Raw genomic sequence first — 14,126 nt, 5'->3', positions numbered from 1 at the left:
GCCGTGTTGCACCAAATGATAATTAGGAAGGGAATGACATTCAGCTCATCAGACATTTCCTTAATGTTAATGCCCCAGACGGAACACTAAAAGAACCATGGTTCACGACGAGTCAGACATCTCGAGTCCGAGTCGAGTCACGCGTGTTCTCCAACGCACGTGTGAGTCTGATGTGAACTTTTGTCTTTCTCCCTCTCTGTCTCTCTCTCTCTCTCCTGGGAGACACCTTCTCCTGCGCTCTCATTCCCCTTCCCTCACTCCCTTCCTCTCCTCTCCTCTCCTCTCCCTCCTTCCCTCTCCCACCTTCTCCTGCTATCTCCTTCCCTCTCCTGCCCTCCCTCTCCCTCCCCTACCCTCTATTTCTCCTTCCCTCTCCTTCCCTCCCTCTCCCCCTCTCTCTCTCCCTCCCTCTCCTCTTCGCTCCTCTCTTCCTTCTCCCTCCATCTCTCTCTCACCATCTTTCTCTCTCCTTTTCCTCCCTCTCGCTCCTCCTCCTTCTCCCTCCATCTCTCTCACCCTCTCTCTCCATTTCCCTCCCTCTCTCCTCGCCCTCCCTCTTTCTCTCCTCTCCTCTCCTCTCTTTCTCTCCTCTCCTATCTCTGTCTCTCTCCTCCCCTATCCCCCTCTCTCTGTCCTCTCCTCCCTCTGTTCTCTGTTCTCTCTCTCCTCTCCCCTGTCTCTCCTTCTCTCCCCTCTCCCTATCTCTCCTCTTTCCTCTCTCTCTCCTTTCTATCTCCCTATCTCTCTTCTCCCTCTCTCTCCCCTCTCCCTCTCTCTCAACTCTTTCTTCATATCTCTCCTCTCTGTCCTCCCCTCTCTCTCCTTCTCTCCCTCTCCTCTCCCTCTCTCTCTCCTCTCTCCTTTCCCTCTCTCTCCCTCTCCCCTATCCCTCTCTCCCTCTCTCCATATCTCCTCTCTCTCCCCTCTCTCCCTCTCCCTCTCTCTCTTCTCCTCTCCTCCCTTCCTCATGTTGTATCTAACGGAGCATATCTCTGAGAACTCCTTAATTGTTGGAAAGTTAATTAAAGCGGCCCTGACTCTGATAGCACTCTGACAGTGCTCACTGATGTGCCAGTGCACGTACATGCATGCTCTTGTGTGTATGTGCCTATCTGTGTGTGTGTTTGTGTGCTTGTGTGCGCACATGCATGCACATGTGTGTGTGTGTGTGTCTCCTGTACTAATTAGACTTGTCCTGCAGAGGCAGGTCAGGCCTGCTGGGAGAGAGAGAGAGAGAGAGAGGGAGAGAGAGAGAGAGAGAGACATGTCTGCTGCTCTGGTCAGTCTTTCATTAACTAACCAGCTCCACCCTCTGATGAGCGTATAGTGCGCATTATGAAATATTAACTAACCAGCTCTACCCTCTGATGAGCGTATTGAGCTCATTATGAAATATTACAACAGGCAGCGCGGGGCGAGGAGACACGTCCGGGAGGGAGGAGGGACGTGTGTGGGGGGGGGGGGGGGGGTTAATAGGGAGGAGAGTAGGGCTGGCTTCACACAAACCAATTTCGTTTGAATAATCCGACATTGATTGATAAAATCCCCAAAATCGACACGCACCTTTGACCGGAGGTAGGAGGGAGCCGTTCCCCGCGCTGCACGGTTTGCCAGGTCGAGGACCTTGACGCGGATTCGCGCAGCAACGGGAAGCCAGTGCAGCGCTCTAAGAAGTGGGGTGACATGGGCTGAATTTGGTAGGTTGGTAAAAAAATAAATGTATGTGTATATAATATATATATATAACTAAAAGGAGAAAACCTTCAAAAAGAAAGAAGGGACCGCACACTCCTAGGACTGGTTTTTGCTTTTTTATTGCACAATGCGTTTAGCTTCTGCTTCCTCCTCAGGTGCTATGCGAACCTAAACTAACGTTACAACTAACCTAAAGTTAGTTTAGGTTCGTGTTAACGTTAGATAATGTACAAAATAAACGTTTTCCGCTGCTATAAACGTCGCACTTTTATTTTGAAAACCCCAGAAAGGAAGTCATTATATCTGCTTTAGTGACCATCCGGTTCTGTGTTCGCTCCGGTTAGCTACGTGCAGTAGTTAGTATTATATTATCAATACCAGCCATTGGATTACTGTTTTCTAAATTGGGGAGGCTTTTAATCGTCAAGGTAAGAGGATTTTAAGTCATGGTATCCATAAACTTCAATCGGTTCGGATCCTTTGAATTAATGAGAATGTCAACAAACACGGCTTCACGTAGAAATCACAGACTGCGCGCAGAGATGAGTGCTTAGGCAAAAAATTGTTCTGAGTATATTTGCTTAGAAAACGTAATTGTCTAATTCAATTATTTTTTATTTCTCCACGTGGTAAATACACAGGTCACAACATGTTTACATGAACGTTTTGGAGTTGTATTTGGTTTCTGTATATACACTGTAAGGGAACGTCAGGCTATTGCCCCCCCCACTTCCAGTGATGAAGCTAAGCTACGCTAATGGAGCGACTGTTCCCAAAGCTAAATGCACGCACAGAGACAAAAAAGGTATGTATCTTCTTGTCTAACTCCAGGGAAGATGTTAAATAAGCTAATTTCCCAAAATGTTGGAGTTTTCCGAGGAGGGTTGTGTTTAAGGGAGGAGGGTTGTGTTTAAGGGAGGAGGGGAAGAGAAGCTGGTTACACAGCTCTGACATCATCATTATTGTCCTCCAGTGGTGCACTGGAACGGGCGGTGCTTAAAATAATCTACTGGCGGCTTTGGCAGGTCGCCTGGCCTGTGTTTGATCATGGTTATTATTTTATTCTGACCACTGCTTTTGCTAAGCACATAAATCGGCGGGTGAAATTCTTAAGTCACAATGAATTAAAATGTGGGGTTCGTGCCCTGGATACCAACGTCCGGTATTACAGCCCAATACCACATTAACGAGCATGAGCTGGACCACTGGAGACCAGACATAATGAATAATGAGTACCAGCACAATGCTGTATTGCTATGTGATTATGGTACAATGCTATGCAATCATGGCACAATGCTGTGTGATCATGGTACAATGCTGTGTGATTATGGTACAATGCTATGTGATTATGGTACAATGCTATGTGATTATGGTACAATGCTATGTGATTATGGTACAATGCTATGCGATTATGGTACAATGCTATGTGGTCATGGTACAATGCTACAGTATGTGATCATGGCACAATGCTATATGACGGCACTCAGACCAGCTCATCTAGAAGCAGGGGGCTGAACCACCTAATCACCCGTAGTCACTCACCCATTATGATCCTGGCATTCAGTGTGAGTGGGGATGAAATGAGAAAGAAAAACCATGTACACCGTCGTCCCAGGCCTCCGTGTATAAAGCGCTGAGAGTCCCCTCTCACGCCCCCAGACGGCTGTGGGTGTTCACGTTCTTTTTCACAATTTAATCGCCCTGCAATTTTATATAAAACAAAGTACCCGCCTAAAGAAATGGTTAAGAAAACGATTTATTTTGGAAGGCAGAGAAATGCACATCCTCAGCCGCGGTAATGCACGGTATCGAACGCTCCACCGCTGCTTGTCCACCGTTAGGCTGGAAGTCACAATCTATGAGCGTACTGGGCGTGTTTTAATAAATCACAACAGAAACACCTTCGCGCCTCTGCTAATGGCCACTATCTCTCTTGGTTGCGACGGTCTCCCTGTCAACGTCCCTGTGAATTCGAGTCAGAGATTTGTTTCTAAACACGTTCTACACGTTAGAAAATAGTTGCTGAACACATGTGAAAAGACTGAACTATGTAGAACTGAATTGTAGGGCTGAGCCCAAATGTTTGAATGTTCGGACCTTTGTTCGTTATGTTGGCATTCGAATTATATTCTATTCTATTTGTTTATGTGTATTCATTCTGTTTAAACCAATGGGGTTTTTCTTCACAGTTGCAGATAAAGATTAGGCTACACTAATATTATAGTATTAAAACTGATGAGTTATATTCATTAACACTTTGATTGCCAGGCAGCAGGGGGCACTGTGGGCCTTCAGTGCCAGCGTTCTATTCAATGGATAGAATGGCGTGTTTGCAGTGCTAAAAACTATATTAAATATTATAGCTATGGATCTAATAACGTTTTCGATCGTCAGTGACTTTCTTCCAGTCAACATGCAAAAAACAGATCGTTTTTTCATCTGTACATTTCCATTTTATACCGTGGTGAATATGAGTATAGTTTCAGTGATTCTGAGTAATCCCATGAGAAGACGCGAAAACAGCGTTTTATTGGAATTCACTTATCACGTTGCCATTCCTCGCTTGGATCAACAATCAATCTGAAATCAACGCTAGATTATCGGTATTATCTTTCATCATGCAAGGATGAAAGGGGGCTTGCAGTGGGGCACCCATTCGTGCCGTGATGTGACCAACGGTACACGGCCCACACACATATAACAGACACGTTTCGATCGCGGGGAAAGAAATATCAGATCAACGCAAGATCAGGCGCGCGCCTCTCAGCCAGGAGTGCTCAGGACGACTCACTTACCGTCCGGCCGTCTGGACGGGGCTTCCACAGCACATTCCATGATAAAAAAAAATCTATTTAGTTAGATAGAGATGATTATCTCTCAGACTCCTGACTTACCCCCATCTCCAGCTTCTTCGGCGCCGGCACCGTCACCGATCATTGTAATATTAATAATAGTCCCCACGGCCACCGGAGCAGCACCAGCCGCAGGTGTAATTGCGCCTGTAGATGATCCGATTCCCGCCTCCTGCTGCTCTGTCAGCTTCACTGTCTTCGTGAAACCAAAATTGGTTAGGCTTACTTGTTTTCGTTTAGACATTTTACTGGCTGTCAAAACGATCACTGTCTGTGTCAACAAGTAACAGCCACAGCACAGGTTACATACGGGTCAAGTTTGATGTGTGCCGACAGTGCCGTGCAGGCTGTAGCGCCGCCGCGCACCGAATGGTAATTGCAAGAATAGCATGCATGTTGCCATATTACGTGTGAATTAGTGCGCAAATCATTAATCATACATCCAAAATAGCATACGTTTATTATTATACACGATGATGATACAGAAAATTACAGAAAAATGAGAAATGCATGGCAAAAGTAGCATTTATTTTCAGTAATTTAGAGACCCCCCAAAAAATCGCAAATCAAGTTTGCAGGGGAGCTGATGTCTGATCTAGGGGAGCTATAGCTCCCCGGGCTCCCCTCCTGGATCGCACCCTGCCTACAAGCGCTTGTTTTGCCGGAGTGTTTAGGACCCGCCCCCACACCGCAGCTCGGTAGAGAAAAGAAACTACATTGTTTCAAATGGAGTGCAATAGCGCCGCAAGGCGGTAAGCGGCGGTATTGACCGTCTGCGATCTCAGGCACATTCAGTACAGCATGCACAGGCTGCCCCGATGAATGGCAATAGCGAATAAAAGAAATACCGAAACAGAAACATATATCTACGTTTCCGGCACTCAAGCGCTGGGCCACTGAAACGTAGATCTCCGTTTTCGGCAACCAAAGGGTTAAGGGAAGTTGATTTAATAAAAAAATATATACGAATTTAATCAGATTAATCACTTTATTCAAATTGAGGATTTAGTTTGAGGATATTTATTAAAAAAAAATATATTTATACATTCTTTGAATATTTTTTTTATTATTAAAAGCGAAGGTTCGAACGTCCGTTCGAAAAACCCTGACTAAGTTCGGATCCCAAAAACAGGCTTCGGGGACAGCCCTACTGAATTGTTGACCCACCACCATTTTTCAAGAATCTTTTGGGGGTAAAAACAATACTCACCTTTCTACAAGCTCTGTGTATGTATGTATTATTATTATTATTATTATTATTATTATTATTATTATTATTATTATTATTATTATTATTATTATTATTATTATTATTATTATTATTATTATTATTATTATTATTATTATTATTATTATTATTATTATCTTTTTTATTACTCTACATAAAAAATTTATCTACTGAGAGCACCCAGGGGAACGGTCCGAGTATACCGGTGCATTTTCTGTTTCACAACGGAGAACACCACCGTAGAATAAAGCTAATTTGGGTATAAAAACTCCACAAAACCAGTCTCCCGTTCATTGTGGATGGAACCGCTCCAGTCGTTATAGAGTTTGTGTCTCGCTTCTCTGGCTTCTGGCTTTTGGAGAGAGAAGCTCGTGTTCGCGATTATCCATCACACTGTCCCAGACGTAAAGAACATGATGGATTATTTTAATGTGTGCGGTGTTCCTCTTCAATTACTTAATTAAACATTAACGATTCTCTTTTTCAAGCCTTCCTCCTCTGGTTCCCCCTGCCCCTCTTCCTGCCCCGTAGACCATGACGATGTAGCGCTGACTTGTAAGAGCAGGAGAATGATGGAGTTATTTTGTTTACCAACCTACCAAAGTCAGCCCACGTCACCCCACTTCTTAGGGCGTTTTCACACCTGTAGTTCGTTTGCTTTGTTCCGATTCAGGGAGACACGGGGACTATAATGATACAATGTCCCTTAGTTTGTTTGTGTTCACACGGCTGTGTTAACAGCGGACCAAAACAAACGCATGCGCGAGCAAACTGTCACTCATTGGTCAGATTTTGGGGTGTGCCCTAACCCTGAATCTCCGCGTTACATTGAAATCGGAGAGGAGAGAGCGGGGGGAGCAAATTAATGAATGTGGATGAGAGCCGTGATGTAAATCGTCCGATTTAGTTCTGATCGATTTAGGAATGGGTCGCGCTGTGTTCAGGAAACTCGGGCGCATAAAAGTCTATTCGATCATGTCTCTAGCACCCCCACAGCCATAGCTGCAACCACTTACATCACGGCTCTCATCCACATTCATTCATATGCTCCCCCCGCTCTCTCCTCCCCGATTTCAATGTAACGTGGTAGTGCAGTGGTATAGCTAACTTTACCGATCTAGCTGCCTAAAGACTACAAACTGATCCCGCCCACAATTCAATGCGAAAGCGTCATCATGCAACGCGTATACAGTACGGCAAGTGAGTTGTGTCGGTTTGTTAAGTCGAACTGTACATTGGAGGTGGGGGGGGGGGGGGGGGTAGGGGGTGGGTGGCGAACACTGTACACTGTACATTGGAATACTGACAAAGCCATACTTGGTAATTTACTGTACAACTGGGTTAGGACATTTGTAGGGGCCAGTTTCGAATTGCGGTCTCCCGTAGGTGTTCTTTGAGAGTGTTTTTGAAAGTGGGTAGTGATTCACATTCCTTTACAGCTTTGGGTAGGGCGTTCCACATTGATGTGGCATAATTGCGAAACGTGTTTAGTCCCTTGTTTGAGCCGAATCTGGGTTTAACATGATTTGTGGAGCTCCCTCTGGTGTTGTGATCGTGGTATTCACTGACCTTTGGGAAGTATTTTGACATGTACATGGGTACCTTGGTCGTGTAGTGTATTTTGTAGACCAGGCCCATTGCAAGTTGCTGTACTCTGTCGTCTACTCTAAGCCATCCTAGGTTGTCAAAGTGGGCAGGGGTGAGGTGGGTTCTAGGAGTCAGGTCAAGCAGTAGTCTGACTAGTTTGTTTTGTAATTTGTTTTTTTGTGCCTTTGAGGTGCTTTGGTACCGTGCAAGCATAGTCGTAGTACCCTTGAATGAGTGCTCCTGCCAGAGTCTTCAGGGTATTCTTGTTTACCAGAGAGGAGATCCGGTACAAGAATCGAGTTTGTTGGTTGACTTTTTGTATTACATTGGATGCCATTTTGTCACAGGAAAGATTAGCCTTTAGGATGGAACCCAGGTAGGTAATTGCATCTTTCCTTGTGACAATATTGTCACCCACTGTAACTGAGAAGCCGTCGGTCTTGCTGAGTTTGTTATTTGAACCGAAGAGAATGGACTCTGTTTTGCCCATGTGTAATGATAGTTTGTTATCAGCGAGCCATATGCAGATTTTGCCTAGTTCTGAGCTGAGGGTTTTTTCAACCTGTAACTTGTTCTTGTCAGAGACCAGCAGGGCTGAGTCGTCCGCAAACAGGAACAAGTTGCAGTCACAAGCTGACGACATGTCATTTGCATAAATTAGGAACAGTAGCGGTCCTAGTATGCTTCCTTGTTGAACACCACAGCTCACTGGGAGGGGGGGGGGGAGGGTAGGGTACCGTTTACCTCCACCATCTGTTCTCTCCCCTCCAGGTAGGATTGTATCCAGCTCACTGATAGAGTATCAAAACCAATTGCTTTTAGCTTGTCAATCAGAATGGTGTGATTGACGGTGTCGAAGGCCTTTTGTAGGTCCAGCATGACCATGCCGCAGTATTTGCCCACGTCCACCTCTTGTTTGATGTGGTCGTTCAAATAGAGAAGGCATGTGTCAGTGGAGTGGGATGTTCTGAAGCCAGATTGGAATTCGTAGATTAGATTTTTTTCCGCAAGGTACTTTCCGACCTGTTCGTATACTATTTTTTCCATGACTTTCGAGATGGATGTAAGGATAGAAACAGGGCGGTAGTTGCCTGGGTCTAATTTGCTGCCCTTTTTGTGCAGGGGTGTTACTCTCGCATTTTTGAAGTCCTTGGGGACGTGTCCCTGTTTTATGGAGAGGTTTATTATGTGTGTGATGACTGGGGTGATGGCGGCTGCTGAGTCTCTGAGGAATTTGGAGGGGATGTTGTCATGGCCAGTGGCCTTGTTCGGTTGGAGGGCGCTCAGTTTTTGAGTACCTCATCTGTAGCACTCAACACTTTGATGAACATTGTTACTCAGCTGATAGAGTTGTGCCCTTCCTGATGACTTGTCGTACAGAACTTGTAAGTCGCTTTGGATAAAAGCGTCAGCTAAATGTAAATGTAAACCGCTACCAAATCCATTTCGAGACAATGGATCCAGTAGGCTACTTTGTTGGCGGTGTGAAAATATACAGAGAAAGCTTAATATCCTTAGAAACGTGTATATCTCCGTAGCATAAAGAAAATAAATAAAGTGCGCATCAGGTGGAAAAGTGACCATACCTCAGCGTAGGAAGCTCTGACTCGTGCTTGGTTTTAAATTGTTCGGGAGACTCATGTGCACAAAAGTCCACTGTCGGCCTGGGGAGGGTGTAGAACTACCACATGTCTCCGATAGGGATCCCCCGATCGATCGGCCACCGATCGTTATCGGCCGATAATCAGTATAAATATGCGATTGGTGAATTCCGATAATGAGTCATATTCGCAGATCGCGGAAACCGATCAAGCGGAGATCTCACTCGCTGTCTGTCTCAGACACACAGGACCTGCAAACTGCCGCTGCTCCTCCTCCCTAGCCCCGCCCGCACCCGTGTACAGTTTGTAAACACAGAGGAGGAGGCTCCTCTGCTCAGTCTATAGTGCATTCGACCTGAGCTAACGTTAGCTACCTAGCTATCGTTACTGTTTAAACAAAATTACCCAGTCAACTATTCACTTTTAGTAGGCATTGTCTAACGGTATTTAGCCGGCTAGCTACTGATAGCTCCTGATATCAACAAATGCTCCAGCAAGTCTTGTAGTGCATGTTGATACCTCCGTTAGCTCGCGTCAGCTGACGTTAGTTCACTGTTCAAAACGAAATGTCCCATTCAACTAAATAGTTCACTGAGGCGTCGTCTTAACGTTATATATCCGGCTAGCAGTAGCTACAGATAGCTCCTGATATCAATGTCTTATAACATTGACTCGATGCGTATTCGAGCTGAGGGCTTGCTGAATGTGATTTAACGTTATACCAATACTAGGTCCAGCTGCAGCGCCGGAGGGTCCAGCTGCAGCGCCGGAGAATCCTGGCCGTAGCTGGAGGCTAAACAGTGGAGCTGTTTGCAGATAGCGAGCATTTTGACTTGTTGCGTGGTGGCGATGTCTCGCAGATAATACAACTACAAGTCTAATTATATAATATATATATTTTATTAAAAAAAATAAATAAAAAATGTATATAAAATTATTTTTTTATTTTTTTTATCAAAAAATATCGGTATCGGATCGGTATCGGCCGATATGGCTCAAGGCGATCGGTGATCGGTATCGGTGTCAAAAAACGTGATCGGGGCATCCCTAGTCTCCGATACATGTGGCGTCGCAAGCCGCTTCTTCTCACCTGACAGCGAGGAGTTTCACTGGGGGAACGTAACGTGTGCATAGGTTCACGTTATTTCCCCCAGATCCTCTCCCTGCTGAACAGGCACCCGACCGACCAATAGGAGTCGCAGTTTACAATGACCAGGACACATACCCCACCGGCTTCCCATCCGCTAACACTGCCAATTGTGTTAGTAGGGACGACTGACCAAGCCGGAGTTACCGCTAACAGTTGGATTCGATCCGAGAGTCTCTGCGGTGGTAGGCGAGTGCTTAGTCCACTGCGCTACCCAGCCGCACCCTGTATTCTTAGTTTTGACGGTATAATGGTATTTGATGGTATTTAGTTCTCATGTACAAATTACAATGTGAATGTAATTTTATCTTGTAAGACAAGTGTCATGGTCTATTTTGTTTTTGTTTATTTTATACTGCTGCAATGAAACATTTTGCTGTATAAAAAATGCTGTATGTATACAGTATAATATATATATATATATATATATATATATATATATATATATATATATATATATGTTTTACAATATGTACTATATAATTGACAATGGTACAGTGAAAATCCATACCTAATATTTAGTATACCTCCCAGCCCTAATAGACATGAATTATTGCACTAAAATAATAATTAGGGGTGGGAATCGCCGTAATTTTTTTATGCAAATATTGTTGTATTTATTATTATTATAATTATTTAAATCCGAGGATGTCTGTAGAATTGACCACAAACATAGCAAAAATGGTCAATAACTGTGGCGCCATTGAGTAAAGATGGGAAAACAGCGTGGTGATCAATGAGTTAAGAACACAGCGCACACCAGTCTGTCTTTCCACGCTCGTAAATCCTGCTCTTAGCTACGAGTGAATCCCCTAGAAGGAACGGTTAGTCAGTGAATTCCAAAATTGACCCGAAAAGCTCGTAAGTGGAGCTACGATGAAATTAGCTCGTAACCGTTCTCGTAAGTCCGTTCGTGAATGAGGACCAATAACTCCTTCACTTCCTCTCATAGTCCCGCCTCTCTTCTGTCTCATGTCAGTGTGAGGAGTGCAGAGCGCGCCCAGGCTGACCTGCAGGGGGAGCTGTCCCAGCAGAGAGGCAAGGCCCTGGAGGAGCAGAAGAAGAGGGAGACACCGGAGGCGCTGGTTAGAAACCTGCAGAAGAAAGCACTGCTGCTCACTAAGGTAGAGCACACACACACACACACACACACACACACATACATACATACATACATACATACATACATACATACATATGCACACACGCACACACACGCTGGTTTGATGGCTGCATAACGGAACTATTTCACCAAGGTAACACACATATACACATTCTCCTACGTCAGAACAACGTGACCTTATATCAGTACATACTGATGCACTGTACTTAAACCTATAGGAAAGTCTCTCATTGATCCAGTGCTGTCATGTGACATGGTATTTATCTCCTCATTGGTCCAGTGCTGTCATGTGACATGGTATTTATCTCCTCATTGGTCCAGAGCTGTCATGTGACATGGTATTTATCTCCTCATTGGTCCAGAGCTGTCATGTGACATGGTATTTATTAGAGGTGGGAATCACCAGTTTCATCACGATACGATATCAATTCTTTGGACAACGATACGATATTTGCCGATATCACAAAGTCTGCCACGATACGATTAGATTCAGGTGCCTGCGATCGATATGAGACGATATTATGTGCCCATTTATCAGTCACATTTAGATCAACTAAAAAAAGGCTACGGAAATATCAATTGACGTTTTAATTTTTGAGCTCTTCCAGACATTTAAATGAAAAACATTTATATATATATTTTTTTTTTAGCCCTTCTCTTTCTCCTATTTTTTCTCAGATTTTCTCCCCGTCCCACTTAGTCGTTGTGCCAATTCCCCCCCCTCCCCTACCTGGTTGTTGTACGCATGTTCTCCCACGAGTCGGTACAAGGGTGTCCTGATGTCGAATGCACGCTTCCTCCGAGACCTGCGCCGTCAAGCCAGTGACGCTCTTTTCACTTGGCAGCGAGGACTCTCATTGGTGAAGTGTAACGCGTGGGAGGGCACGCTATCTCCACCAAGTCCTGCCCCGCTTAGCAAGCGCCGAGACCTGACCTGTAGGCGTCCCTGTCCACAACGCCAGATTCCCACCCGCCAGCTTTCCCACCCCCTAATACTGCCAATTGTATTAGTATGAACGGCCAGCCAAGCTGGTAGCAATGCCGAGAGCTGGGCTTGAACCCAGCGTCTCCTGCGTTGGTGACGAGCGCAATCTCCGCTACGCCACCTGACCGCCCGTCAATCTATTGTTTTTATTACAAATAGACCTCCTGTTCACTGTAAAGTGCCACGTTTTTATATATTGAGCTTTAAACTTTAAGTCAAATGTTTTGGAACTCGCAACACGCAAGCTAAAACCCCTCTCTCTCCCAAACTGTTTTATGTTGCATGATGATCATGAATACATTTAATGGTATTCATGTTTAAATATCAACATTATCTGTCCATCCTCAGTAAATAATATCAATATAATACTCCTGACTTCATCTGGTATTTTCAAACACGCGCGCACACACACGCGCACACACACACACACGCACGCACGCACGCACGCACGCACGCACGCACGCACGCACACACACACACACACACACACACACACACACACACACACAGAATGCCCTCCTCCTTCCCCTCTCCCCTCTCCTGTTCTCTCTCGGTTAGCTGCTTAGCTTAAGCAGCTAATGTAACGTTAATTTACATCTACCCACGCGACGTGGGCATAAAAGAATGGTGACGATGCAAAGCATGTTAGATGCATTTGACCGTTGCGGGGGAAAAACTGCACAGACTTATATCGCAGGGCTGTACATTGCGACGAGATGATCGCGAATTGCCCCTTTAATTGGCCGTTGCGATTGGTAAATATTATCTGGGGGCGGGCTTGCGAGTAGTGCTTTCAAGCCTTGCATTCGCATTTCACTCCTAAATTATCCAAGGCGTGTGATGACGCGATGACGTCACTCGCGCGAGCTGAGCAGTGAGCACTCAGCAGGTATGATCAGCGGGAACAATCGACTGAGCACTCACTCTGATAGACTGGCTGACTGTCTGATTCATTTAGCTATGAAGAAAAGTAAAGTTAGTATTGCTTCATATTTTTGACGCGTTCGACCTCCTATAGTGAGCCGAACTGAACTGAACTCGGACACACGGAGAGAGCTGCGGCGTCTGCTGCTCCTCCTCCCTCCCGCACCCGTGGCTGTTGTAAACACTAGTCTCTAGTGGGACACTGGGACCTCGGTGAGCCTGCCAGCCGGCTAGCTACTGATATCAACAAATGCTCCAGAAAGTCTAGTAGTGCATGATAGCTCACGTTAGCTCACTGTTCAAAACGAAACGTCCCATTAACACTTTGACTGCCGGGACCCGTCTTTAGACGTCTTTGCTGGCCATGCTAAAGTTGCCGGGGGACGCTGTACAGCGTCCTTATATCAATATTTCAAAAATCTGCGATCGGATTCATAATGTCCCTCCGCTGGCCTGAGATCCACCAGCAGGACCCACTGAGCTCTCTGGCGGTTCAGGAGCGCCATCTGGTGGCCGATCGGCGCAACCGCTTAACAGGAAGCGCAGTAGAGGTTTTGCTGGTCGGCCATATTACTTCCGGGCACTCGGTATAGGTTCCGGCACTCTAGCTCGTCACACTACATAGCGATCGATTGCCAATAACTCGATAAACAACATGATTTGGACGTATATACCATTATACAAGCTGGAGATGGACCGGGTAATAATATATCCCATAATGATAAAATTTCTACTCGACGATGATCGCCCAACGGCGCGCGGAGACTGGGGTGAGTTTCAGCGTGTAACGTTACCGTCTTCGATAATAACTGATATTATCAACATTTGACCCACATTAGATGATTGGTATAACGCTGCCCACGGAATTATAAACGCCCCCTCGCCCATCCGGTCAACATCAGATGACGTGTAGTAACTTCTAGAAGTACGTCTAGTTGGAATTTTTTATATCGCGCTGATTGCCATCAAACTGTATTTCATCAT

General features: G+C 45.3%; 1 protein-coding gene across 1 annotated transcript in view; it reads left to right on the top strand.

Moving 5' to 3' along the window:
* mad1l1 (mitotic arrest deficient 1 like 1) overlaps window positions 1–14,126 on the top strand; it is a gene marked incomplete at its 3' end in the record, with an annotated part of 226,511 nt that overhangs the window by 64,309 nt on the left and 148,076 nt on the right. The window contains exon 11 of the mRNA XM_084338322.1: window positions 11,090–11,234. Coding sequence (XP_084194448.1) covers window positions 11,090–11,234 — 145 coding nt within the window. The remainder of the gene's footprint in view (window positions 1–11,089; window positions 11,235–14,126) is intronic.

The sequence above is a fragment of the Notolepis coatsorum genome, assembly GCF_963971535.1.
Source record: "Notolepis coatsorum genome assembly, contig: SUPER_7_unloc_3, whole genome shotgun sequence".
In the NCBI taxonomy this organism is placed as follows: domain Eukaryota; kingdom Metazoa; phylum Chordata; class Actinopteri; order Aulopiformes; family Paralepididae; genus Notolepis; species Notolepis coatsorum.
Note: the sequence above shows the minus strand (reverse complement) of the source record. Positions and strands in the feature narration are given on the sequence as shown.